This window comes from Xiphophorus maculatus, chromosome 10, assembly GCF_002775205.1.
Source record: "Xiphophorus maculatus strain JP 163 A chromosome 10, X_maculatus-5.0-male, whole genome shotgun sequence".
Taxonomy (NCBI): domain Eukaryota; kingdom Metazoa; phylum Chordata; class Actinopteri; order Cyprinodontiformes; family Poeciliidae; genus Xiphophorus; species Xiphophorus maculatus.
The window spans coordinates 11,180,663-11,201,991 of record NC_036452.1 but is presented as its reverse complement, the minus strand read 5'-3'; the positions used below and the strand labels follow the sequence as shown (position 1 = coordinate 11,201,991).

Here is a 21,329-nt window from a genome sequence, read left to right as displayed (position 1 = left end):
TAATCAAGCTTTATTTGAAAAACTAATCTTACACTAACAGGTTTGAAATAAAATAAAGTTCCTTGACCTTCATGACACAAACATTTTTTCAGTGCAAATTTTAAGTCCAGCAATGGTGACATGAGCAGCAAAATACTAAACATGATTTGACATTTTTATATAATGTTGAACCAGACAGACAACAGATAGATTGGTCGGATTAAAGAGTAGATGCCTCAGGATGATCACTGTAGAGCCGTGGCTATCGCTGCTGCCAAATGCTCCGCCGTTGGCTTTTCAGCTGTGCAGCTCACACAAAGGCCTTCTGCTGTCATAGCATCTTGTGTAGTCGCCCCGATGGCGGCAAACTACAGACAAATTGAGTCAGACACAAATATTTGTATTCAGGCATGTATTTGTATTCAGCGATCCTTAATCAATACTTTATAAAATCACATTTTGCAAGGCATTTGAGAAATGTCTCTAATTGTTTTGCAAATCTAGAGTTTTATTTAGAACCACAGGACTACATTTCTTATGATAAAAGAGATATTTAAAATGAACTAAAACAGATAATACATGTGGGCATTTATACTGGAGTATGTAACATTCAGGTGAACTCTCTTGATACTAGAATAAAAGGGGCTGAATACAAATGCGCACCCCACTTTTTATTTGAAAATACACTTTTACTTTAAAATTTTGCACGACTTTGTGTTGACATGTCACATAAAATTCCAATAAACAACGCTGTGGTGGAAATGTGGCAATATGTGAAAAAGCATAGAAGACTTCCGCAAGCAAGTAATTATGAATATAAGAAGTAAGTATGGGTGTAGTATTTTCTGACTTGGAATCCTTTAGAAAAAAAGAACCAGTGAACGATTCATATCTTCTTGTGAGCAATTATAAAGAAACTACACCTTTATTTCATTGAGTTGTTCACCCGACAACCTTCGCACTACTTCCAGGCAAAACTTCACCCCGGATGGGCTGAAGAAAGCTATACTTGCTGGAGTTCCCTGTGAGTAGATAGGTAAGTTACTATTTATAATATATCAAACAGCTTTTTTTTTACTTGAAAATACAGAAGAAGTTTGGTTTCACCTGCTCTGTGAAGTAGTTTTTCAGATTTTTCTCAAGATCTGGATGTTCAGCCGTTTGATAGACAGTCAGAGTCTCTAAGGGAACTCCTGGAAACAAAGAAATAAATCCCCACAGTGACAAAGGTACTGCAGTTATTATCTCATTAATTAGCATAACCCCAGAGGGCATTTATGGACTTAAGTTTTAATTGTCTATAAATAGAAGAAAATGCTTACCATTTTCCCTTAAAGCCATGGGCAAGACTTCTCTTTTAATTGAGCCACAGGGGAAAAAAAGCGGTGGGATATTGGTGTCCTCTCCTAAGACAGAAAGAAGAATCACATCATAATGCTTAATAGAAATTTTCAGTTTGCCTAATAACTGTGAGAGAACAGTACAGATCATATCATACTTTCAATAATAAGACGTGATAGGACATCAGCTGTCCCTGTGTCCTCTCCCAGGGGCTTCAGACCCAGACTTTGAACTGCACAGAGCAAAGCGCAAACAGAACAAAGATTAACACAAACCCTATGCTGATCATCCTTAACTAGATCATCTTCTTTATGTCGAGTTTTCATGTAACAATTTTTTTGATAATAGAATGATTGTGTTAAAATACTGATTTATGTCTGTCAATCTGTCATGTTTTGCATTGCTTATAAGTTAAATCAAACAATTTGACTAACGTGTGCCCTTTAGTAATATGCTTACAGCTGTACAAGTAGACATTATTTTTGCAAACATTTAAATGACACAAAATCATATTTTGACTGATGTCACAATCAGTATTATATAATAAAAATGTGTCTCTTCCAGAGCAAAAATATCACTTGAAAACCTTCAAACAGTCTGCAAAGATACTTAGCAGGCCCACTTGAGAAGAGTTTGTGAAAAAATTAGAAAGAGGTAAGGAATAAATGAAGACGTTGTGCTGATTTGTACACGATCTCTTGCCAAAGTATTTTGCCAATTTAGGCATGTTAAAACCAACCAATGAAAAAAATTAAGATATATTTCATAGGGATTTTATATCACACACCAACACAAAGTAGCTTAAAATTGTGGAGTCAAAGTAAAACCAGGCTTAGTTTTCAAATGTCACAAAAAATCCCAATAAAATATTCAAGTTTCATGTTGTTATGAGACACAATGTGGAAACTACTACTATTGCAAGGCACAGTGAATTGAATTGTGAATATCCTGATCATCTGTAAGACAGTGCTACAGTACATCCCAATCCACATGTTTAGCTGAACACGCAAAACACCTGCAGCTTCACACAAGTAACCACAAATTATAAAACAGTAAAAATTTAATTTCAAGCAAACAAGGATAAAACGTTCCATTTTACATATTACTGCAAAAATAAAAACGGTGTATGTGTCAAAGAAAGTAAATTCAGTCTTTTTAAAGATGGACAATGGAGAAGTTAAGCAAACATTGGGAAGTTTTCCACCTGCTTGTTATCTGAAGACCAAATTGGGCTTCTGTACGTCACAGCAATCTGTCACTTGTGTCTAACAACTGGCTGATCGTACTCAAACCTCTTCACACATGTCTGCAAGCACCAGGTGTGTGTCACACTCAGATATAAATAGTTTATAAGGTACACTATCCATTAGGAATGTTTAGGAAATGCTGATTTAAGAAAATTGTGCTCAACAACTTACCTAATGCTCCAGTTGCCTTCCCCACCACATATATGGATTTTGAGTTCCACTTGTCTTTTATGGATTTGTTCCATTCTGGATAAAGAAGACATGTTTTACCAATCATAATGTAAAATTTAACTTTCAGAAAAGCACAACACAAATATCTCCTAATGCTTAAAGCATGTGCTTATTTTATGGGATAAATTCACCTTCTCTCCTTCCTCCCATGTCTAAGCACATCTTCACAGCCTCCACTGCTCTGGGACTGGTAAAGATCAGGCCACCGTGTTTCTCTGGCTGAAAAAGCTAACAAAAACAATACATTCTATTTTAAAAAACTGTTAAAAACCCATGTTTCTTTTATGAATTTATGATAAAGTTTATTTCTAACATAGTACTCATATTAAAGATTGCATTTTCAGTGTGGGATTATGCTGATACAGCATAAGCACAGATTACAATTTTTAAATTGTTTAACATTTTTGTTCCAGGGGTTGTATTCCTGTGTATGCATGATGGAGATGTTTATTCATTTGTAATGAAACGTACCTTATCAGAAAAGGTGTTTAACGAGACAAACTTAAAAGACAACACAGGGATGAGTGTTGCTTTGTGTCCATGCGATTCCAATTCCTTTAGATGCAGAAAATGACACATAAAAACCATTTCATCAATCACATTACTACTGTTTCTTCTGGATTTGGATAAGTGTGCTTCTACCTTCAAGTATGGATCAGGTCCAGATTCCTCATCTCTCGGCTCTTTAAGTAATAATACACGCATCCTGTCAAAGAAACACTAAATAACTAAGAATGCGAAAAAAGTAAGATTTTAAGTTCTTTTGTTGAAAGGGCAACGGAATACAGAAACTCAAAGTTGAAAAACGACTACTGACAGTGGGTGTGGAGGCTCTTATAACTCAGTCACTCCCTAAAACTGTCACATACTGATAACGCTATTGACTCACCCTTAATGTGCTGGTTAGCAATAGCAAGTACTGGCAATATTCACTAACAGCAAACAGAAATTACAAAGTACTATAAAGTTAAACACACAGTGATATTTTTGGAATACGCTGAGTGTTCTGCAGCCTGTTTGTTATTGTTTACAATTGGTGACAAATTAGCTATAGCTAAGAGAATATACTGCAAGCTATTAGTTATTCCAGATGCTACATAGCAATTAAGTTTTTAGCATCTAAAGCGCTAAGATGATATTCATACCGAATAGTTAAAAATAGACAAACCAGAAAAGGTTTCGTCTTTTTGATTAAAATCAAGATATAACGTACCTTCAGCTATCCATACAGACGTTTTCATGTATGGTCAGGAATGGGTGTTCAAGATGACGTATTGCAATTTTTTAATGTAAATGATGTATGCAAAAGCAGTTCAACAAGTGTTAATTTTAAAACACCAAATTAAAGAATTGTTACCGTGCGTTAAATACGTTTATGTTTTTCCCGGTATAGATAGTTTTGTTAGCGTCTAAACGGTGATTTCCCCGGTTAGGGAAAATAGTTACTTCCATTTCCTGCTTGCAGTCAAGCCGACATTGCGGCTCCCCTGTTCAGCGGAGAGCGACAACCCTGTACGTTTAGAGCCAAAATGGCGGCCTCGGTGCTTTAGCTTCTGCATCGCTCTTGCTGAACCGCAGATGCCGAAGAGCATAGAAGCTGAGTACAAGAGCTACGAGTTTGTTTCGCACGTCGACCTCGCTGCCATATTGCAAGTGGCACTTTTTAGAAAAACACGTAAAAAAAAAAAAAAAACTACGGATGCGAGAGTTGACATCCTTTTGTAGGGATCATAGCGGCTTCTACTTTTCTATTTCTATATCCTGAACTTTAACCCTTTCCCCGCCCACCTAAAAATAAACGTGTTTCACGTTTGCAAGCATGGCTTCTTCGGCTAAGAGGAGAGCAGTTGGCTTGGGTGAAAATCCCGAAGAAAGTGAGAACAGCTCGGATGAGAACCCCGAGGATGATGACGAATCTGCGGAGGATGTCAGCGATGAAGAAATTAATGAGGTGAAACAACAAATAACTAATTAAGTACCCAAATGGCCTCCTTAGCCTGTTAGCTGAAATCTTCCGTTTATTTACGAGGTCTGCACAAGAACCTTATTTAACTTTTTACTTTTTGTTGCTTTGCTATCCGGTAGTTTAGCGAAATTTGCTTCACACGCTTACGTTTGTGTGTTTACTTCGTAGATTAAACACGTGAGCTTTTGGCTACTACCTGATGCTGTCGGTTTGTAATTTTCATATTTTCCACTTTTTGTTTCAGGAGGTTTTGGTGGATTTTGAGGCTCACGCTATTTCATCCAATGATTTCAACGGCGTTAAGAAGCTGTTAAAGCAGGTAAGAAACCGTAAACTTATGTGAAAAATAAGTTCAGAGGACTGTTATTGATGTCACTTCTGCTATCATTGGCCACAGCTCTTCCTGAAGGCTCATGTAGACGTATCAGAGATGACTGACATTATTATCCAGCAGAATCACGTTGGAAGTGTCATCAAGGTGGGTCTATCATTACATTACATGCTTTTTAATCTGACTTGCTTTGCCTTGCTTTCTGTTAACTTTGTCCCTTCGTTTGGCTGCAGCAAGCTGAAGTGCCAGAGGACAGTGATGATGATGATCCAGATGAAGTGTTTGGGTTCATCACTATGCTCAACCTGACAGAGAGAAAGGTAACATTGCAGACATATGCAACCCTGAGTGATTGTCCGGTGCTAAAATCAATCATTCATCTGTACAACAATCCAGTCATTCATCCTTTGTCTGTACATGCACATGTTGTTTAGCCAATCAGTTTTATTTTCTGTCAAATAATCACCCAACAAATCAAACAAACCATTCAGTTGAATCAGCCATCCGATTCTCTGCTCTCTTTTCTTTCATATTTTCCACCATATTTAAAGTGTGATCTGTGTAGAAATATTGTCTATTAATCATCTTCATTTATGCTTTAAATGGGTTTTAAATTTGTGTGGGAAAGATGCAAATTGGGAATTAAAAATGGTTTGAAATCTTTAAATGTAAGGGATAATTATTATTATATATCTTTTTTTGTAGGGTATACAGTGTGTGGAGGATGTCAAGGAGCTGATAGTGGGCCAGTGTGAGAAGAACGCTCCTCACAGCGTAACAGAACAGCTCGAGAAGATCTTCAGCGACACAAGCAAACCTGTGGGTCTGCTGCTGAGCGAGCGCTTCATCAACGTACCTCCACAAATTGCCCTTCCTCTCCATAAACAGCTGCAGTGGGTCCTCAGTTTTACTTCTCATCACTTCCTGGCTCAAATATTTTACATCGGCTAATCCGGAATGTTGAAAGAAAATTGACTTTGACTTTCAGGGAAGAAATGGCAGAAGCCCAGAGGACAAACAAACCCAGCGGGAGGTGTCACTACTGCCTGATGATCAGCAAGACCTGCAAAGAGGCAACCAAGAGCATCCCTGCCAGAGGAGAAGCTCCAAAAGAGGAGTACATGTTTGTCAATGCAGAGGAGGAATTCTTTCATGAGGTACAGTCAAAAATCATACAAGCTGTGGAAGATTTAAACCAGATTGGATCTACAGGTTCCGATAAATCAGAAATAATTAGTTCATTTTAGTAGTTTTATTCAAAATGTGAAAGTAGTATAGATTGCAGAATACCATGATATATTTGAACTGTTTATTCCTGTTAGATTCTAACTCACAGCTGATGAAAACCAAAAATGCAGTTTGTCATTAAATGTAAGTAGGAGCAAAAAGGCAAATGTTACTGCCTACATTAGTGTGGGGAAGAAGGTAGACTTGTTAGGATAAGCCATAAAAGGTCATTGCTAAATAAGGTTGTTCAAAGAGTGCTGCATCTAAGGTTAATGGAAAGTTGAGTGGAAGGACAAAGTGTGGTGGAAGGTGCACAAGTGACATGGATAGGTGCAGCTTTGACATAATTGTGCAGCAAAAGCTCATTCATGTGTTGGAGGGAGATTCTGAAGGTTTAGACTGGAGTCGATGCTTCAAGAGCCGCCACGTCCTCCAGGATGTGGAAGCCATATTTCCTCTTTCGTGTCATATCCAGGCAAAGGAGGACCAAGAATGAACTATTGCTCAGTGATCCAAAGTTCTTGGATCATTTTGAGTTAAGGTTTCAGAGGTTCTGGAGCCTCTGGAGTTAAGTGGAGAAACACAGAATCCAAGTGTCTTGTGACAATTTAGGAAATCAACTGTTGCTTTTGGTTCTCTGTGTTCATCCAGTTCAAAGTCGGCACATTAATGTAGGAGATCATACAAAATGAGACGTGAACCTGATCAAGTACTGAAATATTATACAATGCAGTACATGGATGTACTTCTCAGACTGTGTATTAAAATGTTTTTTATTGGGCTTATGTAAGATTTTCATTTGTGAGAAACAGATCTTGGGTTTTCATGAGCTGTAAATCATAAAAGAATTAAACCCCCCAAAATATTTTACTGAATTACCAAATCTTTAAATAAAATTCAAATTCATTGACTCTGCCTTCAGCTGATTCTTAGCTTTTGTTTTACAGCAAGCCATCATAAAGTTCCACTACTCAGTCCAAGAGGATGCAGATTCCTGTCTAAGTGGCAGGTGGTCGTTTGACGACGTTCCCATGAAGCCTTTCAGGACGGTGATGGTGATACCTATGGACAGAATGCCTGCTGTAATGGAAAAACTAAAGGAATTCCTGACTGTGTGAGCCAAGACTCAGACAATCTGGAGATTATGCAAAAAGGCTGTTTAAAACCTCAGCTACTATTGGTGGCTTCCTTATTCTAAAAAGAGCTTTTGTGGCTAAATAAGTACAAGGCATCAGAAATTAAAAGACTAGCTGTTTAATTTGTTTGAATAAATATACTGTACAATAACTTTTAAGACTACACATAACTTGTAATTAAGTCAAATGAAGTAAATGTATCCTTTTCATATTGAAATCCTGTTTTGTCCACTTCAACAGTTTTTAACAAAGCTTCTTGATTACATCTTGCAAAAAAGAAAACAAAAAAAACCCCCTCTGAAATATTAAGAGCTCATTCTTGTCTTTCCATTTCAATTCCTAAGGCTGTTTCCTGATCTAGACAAAAATATAACGGCTTATGAATCTGAAATAACTTTTGGGATACGTAGTTGTTTTACACAGAGTTCTCTGGGACATATCTTGTGAAAAGTAACAAATCTACATACTGGAATTTATTACTGACACAGTTTTCAATATGTCGGCTCTTTAGCATTCCATGAAGTGTTTACAAAAGCCTTCAGGCTACAAACGACCCCTGTAGATTCTGCTACAAATATTTTACTTGTGTAAAATATTTATACACAAGTATATGGGTTACAGTTTTAAAACTGCAACCCGTATGCTTCAGCTCACTGAATCAAACATTTGTCAGTTTGTGTTCCAGCTGCACAGCTTCTGTCAGTGTCACTGTTTCTGTTTTCTTTCTTTGTGCAACGTCTGGATTCCTCAGAGTCCAACATGTCTTGCAGTATGTCTTTGCTTTCACTAGGGGGCAGATTGTAGAAGAAGTACATCGGTGCCATTTCATTGAACCTAAAACACAAAATCAAATTAAAAATATACATTACAAAAAATGGAGTTCATATAAAAGAGCACAAAGAAAAAAATCTGTAGGTATTTTAAGATACATTTTTTATTATGCAAACACGAGCAATTATAAGGGTTCTTACACTGTCTTAAATAGTTTGAATTTAACTAAGTCATATCCAGGTATGAATAATTAAGGAAATGTTTGTCCTACAAGTTTCTATAGAACAAGTCCAAAAATGTTAAATAAATGTACTGGTTTTCTTAATAATATTTATGTCAAGTACTTTAGAAAATCTTTGACTTTAACAGTTCACCCAACAGTGTTTTGATCTTGACTTTTTGAGTAAATGAGCAATTAAAAAACAACTTCAAAACAGCTATTTTACTTCCTTTTTCAGTCTCTATATGACTTCAAATTTAGAATGAACAGGAATTTCAATTATTCAACTACCAAAAACTTATTTTTAAAGAAATAAAATAAAACTTTGCTTCCAAGAATCTGCATTTATTCTGAGAGTGATTCAAAACTGAGCTGCAATATTTGTTCAACAAACAGGTACTTGTTCCTATCTATGTTCATACAACTTCTTAACAAGCACGTTCAAGGTAAATGTCTTGTGCTCAAACGCCCAAGTTAGAAAATTGCAAAAAAAAAAAAAAAGTGTCAGAACCCTTACTTATAACTCATTTGTACATGTCTACTGAACTAAACTTACACTTGAGGGGAAATCTCCGACACTGTTCTCAGGCTGTTTTCAGCCAGGGCGTATTCGTTGAAGACAACCCATTCTGGTAGTCCCAGTTTGTGTGACTGAACTCCGTAGCCAGAGAACGGGTGCAACTGGGCCACATGGTTGTTCGTCAGAATGAGATAATTCCCCGATCCATCCACATCTCGAGCAATCTCCGCAAATGAAAAGAAAAATATAAAAATGAATAAAGCTGAGGAGTACAAAGAAATAACACTGATATGCTTTTATTTCTTACCTGCATGAAGAATCCAGCCAGCAGGGCTCTTTTTATGTCGTTAGTGTTTGTCTTGGTTCCAAAGGCCGGTTCAGAAATGGGAAGCTCAATTCGGTTCAGGGTGCTAGTCAGCTCTGATCTGATAGTGTCAGCGATGTTCAGAGCGGAATGATCCAGAAAATAATCTTGGCACCAAGTTTTTACATTCAAGTCTAAAACGATTTTAAAAAAAGAATTTGAGTACACAACATTCAGATAACTGACCTTTGTTTTTCCCACTTTGCTTAAAAAAAGAAAAAAAAAACTTGTGTTTTTCATTAGCTGAAATCATTAAAGTATGATTAAATATTTAATATATAGACACATCCCTCTATAAAGGTATTATATAATAACCTTCAGTTTTTTTTAAGTGAGTTACCAACATTTTCCCAAACTTTTCATAATTTGAGTCAAATTGGGTTTTAAAATTTACTGCATCAAATTTAGAAATGGAACTCTATACTCAAAGCAGTCCAACTTACATTGATCTTTTTGTTTTTGTTTGAAGGCATTGTAGATATTTATGAGTGTGAAGTGATCGCCCTCAGGATGTTGGAACTTTCTCTGACACTTGAATGCCTCTTGGGTCATGCTGCCAGCTGGCCGCAGGAAGCAGCTTGGTGCTGAAACACAAAGACAGACAGAAGCTCCTAAAATGAATCAAAACTTTTTCAGGCTGAACATGTGGATTGTGCATACCTGACAGCATGGCTGCGATTGTCAGCATCTCACTAACGCAGTCAAACTCGCAGGACGCTAACAGAGCTTTTGCCATCTGAGGATCCAGGGGGATTTCAGACATGATGATGCCAATTTCAGACAAGTTCCCATCATCATCTAAAGCTGCAAGGTAGTCCAGCTCCTCCAAGGCCTGCATGAGACCTTCTGGATCTGTCACAAAAGACACAAACATAAAAAATACATATTTTATTTCTATTAAAAAAAGGTTTTTTTAGGGCAACTTCACAGATCTTATATATGCAGATATTTGGAACCATGTCACAGTAAAATACAGTAATATGTGCGTCAGTCACTGTGTTGATCCTCTAATAAAACATTTTTTGGGGCGCTGTCCCAGTTAAATATCTTACCTGCATACTCCTGCTAGTTTGGGACAATAACCAGCTGGTTGTTTTCCTTTGTGTACCACACATCCTCCTCAGATGTCCAACACAGGACATTACTCTATAGTGTAAATCTATTATGCCAAAGTGAAATTGGTGATATGTTATTAACCTTACATTGGTTTGGCATAGTCTAACAAGTGGGTATGTCTAAGAACTATTGATTCAGATTTGAAATGGTACATGTTGCGGTGTTGGCGTCATTACAGTACACGTTAGTTTATTTGGCCTTTACCTCCATTTTACTTGATTTTGATGCTGCACTAAACTAGATATATTGCATAACTGTTAATGTACTGGTCTCATTGTATCTGTTCTGTACACACTGGGAATTGGGGCAAAACGCAGACAATAGTTGGTTGCTGAGCTCTCGACTCAGCTAAACCATGGGTGGATGAACCCAAACAGATACCCAGAACAAATTCTACTGTGCTCTTTTAGGAAAATAGAAAAAGGCTATTTGTGAGAATCAGTTACTTAGAGATATAAATGTTACACAGAATTCATTCAGACTGGTAGGATGCTTTACCTGGTCTTTCCATAAAGTGACACTGCCCAAGACCAGCGATCTCCATTCTCTTTAGGTAGAGGACAGTTGGTGTAATGTTACAGTCCAAGATCTGTGGGTAGATTTCGGCTGTGGGTAGACTCGCTTCAGGATACAGTCGGAAACATTTACCTAATAAAAGCAAAGCACATTTTGATATAAATGTGAATTCATACAACAGAAGAACTTTAGCTTGACTACAGAATTTAAGCTGGAAGATCCACCTGCTGATGAACACAGGTGTTTGCGCACATCTGCTTGACACTGACTGATGGGTTGAAGCACCTCAGAGAAAGCTCTTGCTCTTGGATTGTAAATCTTCAAAAAAAGATTGACAAATATAGAGTGTACCATCAGCACTGTAGTTATTCATTATTGAAATCTCTTGAAGAAGTAATGCTTTTACCATTTTTTTCTGGACACCTGTGTCAATTACAAAGTTGACTGATTGCCCAGCCAACCACACAGCCTCCTGTTTAGGGGCCAAAAGAAAAACCCTCTTGGAGTTTGTGGTGCCTGCTTGTTCGATCAGTAAAGGTGAGGACCCTTGCTGGCTTGGGCACAAAACGATTGGTGTGATTTGGTCCAGTCCCTCTTCCAGTCTGGGGCTCTCACTCTCAATGATACTCCAAGCTCTGCTGACATCCTTTTAGAAACATTTACATTCAACCCTTGTTAAAACAGATTTTAAGCACCAACTTTTGGTTGAACAAACAGCTCTTGGCTTAACATAAAAAGCACCATCTTACCTCCTCTGATGCCAAAAACACAATGACATTTCCAATCTCTTTGGTAAGGTGGATCTCCTGAAGCAGTGCAAGTGCAAGGTAAAAATAGTCTTTGTTGTTCATTTTGGTATACACCACCTCAGGAGAACCAGAGATCTCTAGTTTGATGAGTGGGACGCTTCCGTAGTGACCCAGGAGCCTGTCCACCACAGCGGACATGGTGAGGACCACCACCTTGAGCTCAGGCCTCTGCAGGAGGACGTTCTTGAGGAGACCCAGCAGGATGTCTGTGCTGACTGTCCTTTCATGGGCCTGGTCTATAATAATTACTCCGTATTGTTCCAGAAAAGGGTCCGACATCATTTCTCTCAGCAACATGTCATCAGTGCAATATCTGAAAGATTAAAGATTGACAGTTTTTGTTTTTCTTTTCTTTCCATTGCTGTTTTTACAATGGTCATGACTTCAGACGTTAAAACTTGGATGAATGGGGTCTCAAAATACAAATGTTGACACACCTGGCTGACGAATTAAATATATATTATCACTACATTTCAATGTTGTCCATTAAAGTGGATGTTAAGTCTCATCTCAAACTGGTTTAAAGCAAAGTTGCTTTTTCTGCAGAAATAAAGATTTTGTTAATCTTAATTTTTGACACGCAGTTTTTAATACTCTGTGTGTTTTCCCTGATTTTTGTGATTCTGTTTGTTCACTTATGTTCTCTAACAAACCTCTGACTCCTTCATAAAACTGCTGGATCAATGCAGATCCAGCATTGATCAATGCGTAATTTGCTTTGTGTCAAATTACACACAAGACAAGATCAACAAAATCAACATGTACTCCTGTCGAGGACAAGTTGATTTTATTCAGGCATGTTAGAGAAAAGGGGGATAAATACAAACATATGCTACAGTTTCTAAATTTGACTTTGAAAAAAATAATTTTGAAAACTTTGCCTTCTAACACTTTATGTTGTTCTACCACATGGAGTGCCTGTGACATGAACTGAGGTTTTTGACTGTAACATGAATGTGAAGAAGCGGATACTTTTGCAAGAGCATTGCAAAATATTGCACCAAGTTGTTATACTAATGCTGTTTGTTGGGAAACTAAACACCATAAACATCAACAAACCTGAGTACAGTGTCAGAGGAGGAACATGTCTCCAGAGGGATGGTGTAGCCCACCTCATGACCGATGTTCACATCCATTTCATCTGCTACGTGCAGAGCAAGATCCACAGCTTGCCTTTTGTTAGTCTGTGTACACACAACCACGCCATGCTGAAACTGGGCGGACAGGCAGAACTCTGCACACCATTGAGGAATCTGAAAGGAGATGTTCAGCAAAAATAAGTTCACACCATAAACATTGCAGTGTTTCCAATCATATCACTTCATTTTTTGAAGTATAGAGCATGCTTTGAGGATTACATTATGAGCTCTTGCATGAGCTAAACAAATAGTGGCAGAAGATCCGATAGCATTATTGTTCATGATGCGAAATTGCTTCGGCAGCATGTGGCGGCTCTAGCGGATTGGGGCTTAGCAGCAGGAGGTCCCCCCAACAAGGCAGCTGAAATTCTTTGTACAGAGTGACAAGCCAGCAGGCAGGAAGCAGATTGGGCAGGCTCTCTGTGACAACAACATCTGCTGAGCTGGGCAGATTTTGCTAACAAAAACAAGGGAAGTTGAAGCTTTATGATGGTATCAAATCACGGGGAAAAGAAATACTCTTTTCTAACCAATTTGGATCGAGCATCTGGCAACCCTGTGAAGGTGCACACAGAATTATGCTGGGGGAAAAAAACAGGCATACTGGGTTATGAATGTTCTCCTGGACAACATTATGAAGAACATCCATTAAATTAGCCTTTATAAACCCCCTTTCAGCAGCTTAAGATGTAAATTTTATGGAAACGTACCTGGAAAATATATATTTTATTCTAACTATCAAAATCATCTTGGAATACCAACATTTTCGATGAATGCTCCACTTGGACGTTGTCAGTATCAATTCATTATTGCTGCAGTAGAAAAATATGCCTTGCAGCCAAATGAAAACCATTTGTCTATTTCTAATTGCCCCCTTTGTTAAACCATGAATGAACTGAACCACCATATTGTGTTTTGTTCATGTCCAAGACAGATTACTGCCAGACCAGAAGAATAAGAAAATCGCTTAACAAGAACCCGTCTACACCGTGAAGCAGGTTAAAGTGCCCTTTAAAATAAAGGGGTAAAACAATAGAGCCCCAATCTAAAGAGATTCAAGAATATGATATATGATATGAGAAACAAAGTCACTGATATCTATCAGTGTCTTTTTAAAGGTAAAACGCCTTACCTGCGTACTGCTGCCAGTTTGTGCTACTCCAGACACAATAACCAGCTGGTTGTTTTCTAGGGCATCTTCAAACTTACTCCTGACCTTCCACACTGGAAGAGCCTTTCTCTTTTCCAGTAACTCGTAGTACCGAGAGGAAAAGGGCAGCCCATCGAACTGGTTTAATTCCAGATCATCTCCAAAACCAAATGACGCACTCTCTTCCCCGCTCTCCGAGAAAATATCTGCTTCTATGGAGATACTTTCAATCGACATGACACAGAAATAGTTCTCCGCAAAATAAACTAATTTTTAGGACGAAGGGGTCCAACAATGGTTCCAGCTGTGCTGAAGTTGTGCTGGTGAAGTTGCTCGCAGGGCAACTTGTTGACGGCCTGTCCGCACCGGTGAGCAATTTGGTCCCAACGTGACATCACACGTGCGCTTCATGCTGACCACTGAAAGTTATCTCAGCTTGGGTCCGTGTCATAATCTCTCCCACATCACTCACACGTGGAAGGTAGAGAATGTACCTCGAGGTCGAGGATGTTTCCACCAACATCCACTGTCTGGGTTTCCAAACCTGTGAAATAATAACAAACCTGTTGAGCTTCAGACGTACTTTTGTAAATTTTGCAGATTTGCCACGTGGGGGAGCTATTCAGTCAATATTTTTTCTATAGGCAAATCACAACGAATAAATAAAAGTATCATACATTTATTTCTTTGAATTCACCCATATCGAACAGAAAAACTCTGTTTTCTTTCTTCCAAAAGACCAATAAAAATATTTTTAATACAGAAACATTATGCTATGCAATCGTGAGCAAGAATGCCGACTTGAAAGCCATCCAGAGGTCACCGACAAACTCCACCAGAAAAGTAAGCAGCAGGATATAGCAAAAATAACTAGCTGTTTACTGATGGCTGTGGCCAGCTTCTTAATGGAAAGTTAAGTGGAAGAAAAAAAGTGAGGTATAAAATGGTACCCAGATAACACAACTGAGAAGAATGTAAAGTCCTTGATAATTTAGGGATTGTAGATATCACAAGGTGTGGCAATTGTCATAATCCTTGTGTTAAGCCACTCCTAAACCAGAGACATTGTAAGAAAGAAAATAAGAAAATAAAATGATCTTGACGGTTCTAAGTAGATTCTGTGTTTAGTACTTACTCTTCAGCCGATGATCGAGGCATTGATGCTCTGAACAAGTACAGGATACATACAGTATATCACAGACTATATGGACATGCTTTCAGTAGACTGATATTTCAGTTAATTTTTTTATTGGTTTTATTTAACATTGAAATTTTATAATAAACTGGATTTAAGGTTTAATGTATGATCTTGGATAATTCTATGGATTTCCAGACACAACTTTCTAGACTTCTCAGTCCTTTACCTTCCTTTGATTAAATCAGAAAAATGTCACCATGAAATTATGTCAGATAGCATGGCTGGTTTTAATTAAAAAAACTGGAAAAATGAGATAGAAAGGAAGGAAGGAAAGACAGAAAGAAGAAAAGAAAAAATAAGAAATTCATAAGAAAGAAATTAGGAAAAGAAAAAAAAGGGATGAGGAAGAAGAAAACTAAGAACCACGAGGAAGGAAGGATGGGAGTAAAGCCAACTATGAGACAATGGAATAGGCAATAAGTTTGTATTTTACCACACTTATTCTGATCAGGACTATACTGAAATCAAATTCCAGACTTTCCAGACTGTGTATGAACCCGGCTTTATGCCCTTAACATTCTTATGACTCCAGTCCTAATGTGAACAGGCACACGAAAACCCAGAAACTGTCCTCTTTATTAAAACTGCTTTACTAATGCTGGCTGTGTGGTTGAACTTGGTGATTGACACTTCAGGGTTTCTTTACATGTAAAGTATCAAACAGTCATTAGTAAAAAAAAAAAAAAACGTGAAAATGTGTTCACCTGTAATACAACAAACAAACATACATAACGTACGTTGTACATGAGCACAGAGAAAAGGCAAGTGAATGCAGAGTAAAAAATAACTGAAACTAAAAATAATATGCATGCAAAGTATTTTCAGTGTGCATGTAGATACATACTGAACTGAAGTCAAGTAAACAATTTCTTCATCAAGGATGATAAAACAACATGTAAATTGATTTTCTAAATAAAGCCAAAGTAAAAAAGCAAAACAAAAAAAACAAACAGCCTCATCCTTATTTATGGATGCTATGGATTAAAGATGGCTCACTGGACACTTGAACTATTAAAGTGAAACTGCCATACAACAGAAGTAAAAATAGCATTTTCATGAAAGCTGCAGCTGAACAGCTGCTGTTTACATGTGAGCAGAGTATTTAATGATTCCATGGCTAAATCGGAGTCTTTTGTGCAGAAAGGCATAGAGTCAAACTCTTCCAAAAAAACACATACACACACGCGCACACCCACGCAGACACCATGTTTCACAGGTTCTTGATTTCAACTCGTTTAGATCAGAGTTTGGTTCTGGCTTTACTTAACTTTTTGTGATGCAGATGAAGAAAAAGGAGCCCAACACAAAACCCCCTGATTGTAGAGCGTGCTGCAGAGCTGAGGTTGTAACACCACTGTCTGAGTTTCTGTGGTTGTTTCAAGGCTTTCCAGATTGGCTCAAGATGCTACACAGAGCATTCCTCTTCACGAAACCTTACAGGCATCATCAGTCATTGCGAAATACTCATTTTAAGCTCCACATGTAGTTTAGAGAACAAAACCATAATGTCAAGAGTTCCCTTTTTTAAACTTTTTACAGAAAGACGTCCACAGTGCCTTATAAATTTAAAAAAGTCATAATCCTTTAGGTTTTTCACATTTTGTCACAGTACAATAGCCAAACAAAGTCTTTCACTTATCTATGACCATATACTTTTATAAATTTAATTGATTTTTTTATGATAGTTGATACCTCGCAATGCATAATTGTGAAGTGGAAGAAAAATAAAGCATGTTTTTCAAAATATTTGACAAGAAAAAGCTGAATTCACTTGCTTCCAGGCCCCCCGGAGTTGAATCTTCTTTTGCTCTATTTACACCTACATGTATTTTGAGTCACTGCTCCACCAGGTTTGCACAACTCAAGACTTTCTGCCAATTCTTCTATGCAAATTAACTTAAGCTCAGGCAGACTGGATGGAGGACATCTTTGAAAATAGATTCTCAGTTGGATTCTGGTCTTTACTTTGACTGGGTCATTCTAATTTTCTCCACAGATCTTGTATGAAGGCCAAAGAGTTCAATTTCTTCATCATCTGATCTTCTTCCACACGTTCGCTGGGTCCCCGTCATGGTTTGTGGTAAACTAAAATGCATAATTTTACTTCTACTTCACAATGGTACAGGACTTTGGTTTGGTCATTGATCTAACATACCATTAAACTGAACTTTCAGTGATAAAATAGAAAAACCTAAAAGGTTATGAAACATTTTAAAACCACTGCACATCTAAATGATTCACAGAAATGTTTTTCATACTCTTTTTCCTCCTTCAAAATACATCAGTGTAAATATTAAAAAATGTGAGATAAAAAAGAGCCAAAGTTGTTACTGTGTAGTAAAAGTGTCTGGCACAGTGCACTGGGTGGCAATAAATACGCAATTATAAATACTTTACATCTACCTGAGCGCAGACTTGTAGCACCATTCAGAGGCGGAGCATTAAAAGGGACACAGCAAATCTCATGGTTCACAACTCAGAGGTGCCTCTGTCATTTTTTTTGTGTGGGATTCTCAAGAGTTTTCATAGTGCAATTTTGTTTTTTAAATTTGTTTCTGTTACAAAAAAAACTGTCCCCTCTGGCCAAAGTCTCAGCTGCTGTATCTGACGTTGGCAATGATGCAAGGCTTTGGTAGCGTCGGAGGATGCTTGGGACTTGGCCTACGGATGAAAAAAAAAGAAAAGGAGATATGTAAGATTTCTCAACTAAAGCTGTGCTTTCACATATATGTAAAATTTAGCTAATAAATTAAGACACTTGTATAATCCAACCCTGGAAAAACGAATGGTTAAAAAGTATTATTAAAAGCTCTAAAGTATTATGAAATTCACATCCATAATGAAATGAGGTGTGCATGGTAAAAGAAGCTGCTCACTTGGGGTGTGGTACAGGGCGTGCAGGTCTGGAGGCACCAGGAGCCGCTGCATGGCCACACACTGCAGAGGACCCTCGGACCAAAGTGCTGCTCTGAACACCAGATGGACTCCGCACCAGCCGGGAGGTCCTTGGGTCAGCAGGCAGAGGTTTCGAAGGAGGGCTAGGCTTCTCAAGCTCCTGCTCGAGGAAAGACAGAAAATAATAGCTGAGGATTGCCACCAGAGGGCACTCATAAACAAATGAATACAGCATGTGTGATTTTTTTCCCCCTCCTCCTCTCCTTTCAGACACCTTGGCACACTTATCAGGCAACATATGATGAGAGGAGGCATCATGTGGTTTTAGTCTTTTTTGGAAAAACTGAGGTCAGGATGATTTCTAAATCTTAGCAGACTTCCATGTGTCTTCTCCTTGGCTTAGCAAACAGCAACGATAGCTCAACACTCCACACAGACAGCAAATCTTCCAAAGCAGTAAACAAGGCCAGCTTCACTTGAGCTCCATCCAAAAATATTTTTTAACTGCCAAAGCAAAACAACAACCAAATGAATTGCTGTTAAGTGAAATGAGCGTCTGTGATAAAGTGATTAGCTGCCTGCAAATTCTTCTGCAGCTTCAGCAAAACGTAACTGACCCAAACTGCAAAAATCTGTGTGGAAGCAGAGCCCTAGTGCCCCCAGCAGAGAGCTTTCACTAGTGTTTTATGTCTTTTGTCAACAAGTTGGAGCTGCCAAACAGCTGCCAAAGATACTGTCAGGGAAGTCTTCTGCCAAAAGGAATCACTTTCACGTTTTGACATCGACAAGGAGCAGCTGAGGGGTTCTACTTCCGAAATGCAAAATCCTGCCAAAGAGCTGCTGCACGGCACCTGCTGAACAGGTGTGAGGAAATCGAGAAGCTGTGTAAAACTAAAAGCTGATGTTGTAAATGGACACAGAAATTGCAGTGCGGTAGTGTAAAGCAATGCAAATGTGGGAATGTGAACGGCATTTAATGACAACCCAGATTTGTGAAAGAGATATGTAAAAAGGCTTAATTTAAATTTGCCTTTTAATAAGCGCTGAAGAAAATGCAGTGACCACTTTCAAAAGTGGTGACAAAAAATGTTTGGTGTCACTCAATCAGTGGTGCGACTTATTTATGTTATTCAGATTTTTAATTTCTTTAAGGAAGACAGGAAATGATTAGAAGAAAATGCAGTTGTTCGTATCAGTTGACATACTCTGACAGAATTGCAGATCTTTGTGAGGTTTTTAGAGAATATGAATGACAAAGCAAAACCTTTTCTGTCACTCTCGGTTATTGGCAAATAACTTTCCAAAGCATACCATTAAGAGAAACTACCTATATCACCCTGATCAAAAGCTTACGTGAGCTTTTAATAATATGTATTTTTCCCCTTTGTCATCAACAACAGCAAAAATTGTTTTGTGGCAGTTTTGAATAAGACACTTTGTTTTCTCAGACGGTGCAGTGCTTTATTCTTTTTGGCATCAAGCCAGTTGTTCCTGTAAATTCTCAGTCTATCTTTTATGAACTGCAAATGTGAGATAAACAACTGACAAATTAATACTGACATCAGGATACTGACAACGACACTTCAGTTCCTGCCGGGTTCTTTTTTTCAGCTGTGGCCAACAGCAGCTCAACTTTTCCTTGTGTTTTGGATAACTCTCAAGCTGGAAGTACATTACAACTGCAGTATTATATGTCAACGGAATTTATGTGTGCATTGTTTCCTTCCTTTTTTGACTCTGAACAATTTTCCTGGCAGTGATGACTGTGAAATGTAGTTTTTGTTCTACCTGACTGTGGCTTAGTTTCAATGAAGTCCCTCATTTTCCACTTCTTAGTTGCAGTTTAAATACTGCTGATTGCAGTTTTCAATACCTCACAACAAACTCACCTGTGTCTGCAGTCGCATTATAAATTAAAAAGTTAAAAAATAAATGAATAAAATGGTGGACAACTGAAGTTTGTCTTGGAGGAAACTAAGAAAGCAAGTAATCTTTGGGTGAACAAGTTCATAGCATCCATTGGAGACAATCTTTAGTTACTGAGGCAAAATGAGACACATGTTAAAGCATCACTATCCCCATTGTTAAATATTGTGCAGGATCTGTGATGCTATGATCAATATCACATTGAGATCAAAGACTCTTAAAAAAAAGGAAATTATAAGTGAAAAATGACTGATATAGACTGCCATTATTATTGTCATTGGGTCTTTTAGTGGTACGCTCCATTGTTTCCCAGCCCTGGTCCTTAAGGCACACTGCCCTGCATGTTTTAGATGTTTCCCTGCTTTACTACGTCGGACTTAGCTGATCGCAGTTCAGCAAACACCAGTCAATTGAAATCACCATTGAATGGCAAGGAAACACCTAAAATATGGCAGGGCAGTTTGCCATGAGTACGGTTGGGGAGCACTAGTATACTAATCCAAAATATATGGTCAAATTGAGACAGAAGTGAGCGTCACATGGCTCAGTGGTAGAGCCATGTGGCGCTATATATGCTGTGCATCATCTGCAGAAGCCACAGTCCTCAAACCAGTTGTGCTCCGGTTCAGTTCAATTTCAATCTACTGCATGTCTTCCCCGCCTCTCTCTGTCCTTCTTCTTGGACATCTATCAATAAATAAGGTCCGCAAGAGCCAGAAACACATTTTAAAAAAGAAAAATGGTTCACCAGAAACCAAAATCCACCTTCTTGGATGGCTACCTCAGTTCACAGATCTAATTCCAAACTGAGGGATGAGCTAAAGAGGAGAGAGCAGAAGAGAGAACTGAGGACTCTGTACGATTTAGAGACATTGTGTAAATATTAAAATGGAATTCTCTCCTATGAATGACTGCCAACCTGTATACGGTGTACCCAATGAAAGCAACAGCTTCATTCACCCTTCAATGACAAGCAGGTATAAACAGTGGATGGATGGATATTTTGTCCCCCACTTGATAAATGTACAACTGCAATTAAACATTATTTTAAGTCTTTTTATACATTTTTTCAGAGTTCATTAATGGAAGATTCTCATCTTACATCAAATGCTCGTTTTCACTTCCAAGGACCAGCATTTTGATTAAAAAAAGACAGCTGAAAAAGTATTTTGAAGTGACAATTCCATCTGTAAATGTAATTTTGAGCAACAAGGTGAAATTTATTGGGCACGAAACAAATTCACAAA

The 21,329-nt window shown here is 38.0% G+C and overlaps 4 protein-coding genes across 8 annotated transcripts in view; 1 reads left to right on the top strand and 3 right to left on the bottom strand.

Moving 5' to 3' along the window:
* Positions 1–16: 16 nt before the first annotated feature.
* On the bottom strand, positions 17–4,251 carry uros (uroporphyrinogen III synthase). Of its 3 annotated transcripts, none has more exons than XM_005794658.3 (10): positions 4,012–4,251; positions 3,441–3,504; positions 3,270–3,353; positions 2,930–3,026; positions 2,739–2,813; positions 1,478–1,552; positions 1,302–1,385; positions 1,087–1,172; positions 903–1,001; positions 17–347 (listed from the first exon to the last, which is right to left on the bottom strand). In XM_005794658.3, the coding sequence occupies exons 2-10, from the start codon at positions 3,501–3,503 to the stop codon at positions 225–227; spliced, it is 786 nt and encodes a 261-aa protein (XP_005794715.1). In that variant the 5' UTR covers position 3,504; positions 4,012–4,251; the 3' UTR covers positions 17–224. The 3 variants fall into 3 exon arrangements, with proteins under 3 accessions (XP_005794715.1, XP_023196996.1, XP_023196997.1); XM_023341228.1 differs by lacking the exon at positions 4,012–4,251 and adding an exon at positions 3,967–3,985; XM_023341229.1 differs by lacking the exon at positions 4,012–4,251 and adding an exon at positions 3,688–3,934.
* Positions 4,252–4,469: 218 nt separating this feature from the next.
* bccip (BRCA2 and CDKN1A interacting protein) lies at positions 4,470–7,675 on the top strand. The gene is made up of 7 exons (XM_005794656.3): positions 4,470–4,749; positions 5,009–5,083; positions 5,162–5,242; positions 5,329–5,415; positions 5,801–5,988; positions 6,084–6,252; positions 7,270–7,675. The coding sequence occupies exons 1-7, from the start codon at positions 4,618–4,620 to the stop codon at positions 7,438–7,440; spliced, it is 903 nt and encodes a 300-aa protein (XP_005794713.1). The 5' UTR covers positions 4,470–4,617; the 3' UTR covers positions 7,441–7,675.
* On the bottom strand, positions 7,507–14,655 carry LOC102229556 (putative pre-mRNA-splicing factor ATP-dependent RNA helicase DHX32). The gene is made up of 11 exons (XM_005794784.2): positions 14,046–14,655; positions 12,834–13,027; positions 11,715–12,087; positions 11,372–11,611; positions 11,190–11,283; positions 10,948–11,097; positions 9,994–10,185; positions 9,777–9,917; positions 9,277–9,467; positions 9,006–9,193; positions 7,507–8,292 (listed from the first exon to the last, which is right to left on the bottom strand). The coding sequence occupies exons 1-11, from the start codon at positions 14,298–14,300 to the stop codon at positions 8,109–8,111; spliced, it is 2,202 nt and encodes a 733-aa protein (XP_005794841.1). The 5' UTR covers positions 14,301–14,655; the 3' UTR covers positions 7,507–8,108.
* Positions 14,656–15,820: 1,165 nt separating this feature from the next.
* LOC102229297 (disintegrin and metalloproteinase domain-containing protein 12-like) overlaps positions 15,821–21,329 on the bottom strand; it is a 104,183-nt gene continuing 98,674 nt past the window's right edge. For all 3 annotated transcript variants that reach the window (XM_023341527.1, XM_023341528.1, XM_023341529.1), the window contains 2 exons: positions 18,138–18,316; positions 15,821–17,922 (listed from right to left, as the gene is read on the bottom strand). In XM_023341527.1, coding sequence (XP_023197295.1) covers positions 17,853–17,922; positions 18,138–18,316 — 249 coding nt within the window. In that variant the 3' untranslated portion in view covers positions 15,821–17,852. The remainder of the gene's footprint in view (positions 17,923–18,137; positions 18,317–21,329) is intronic.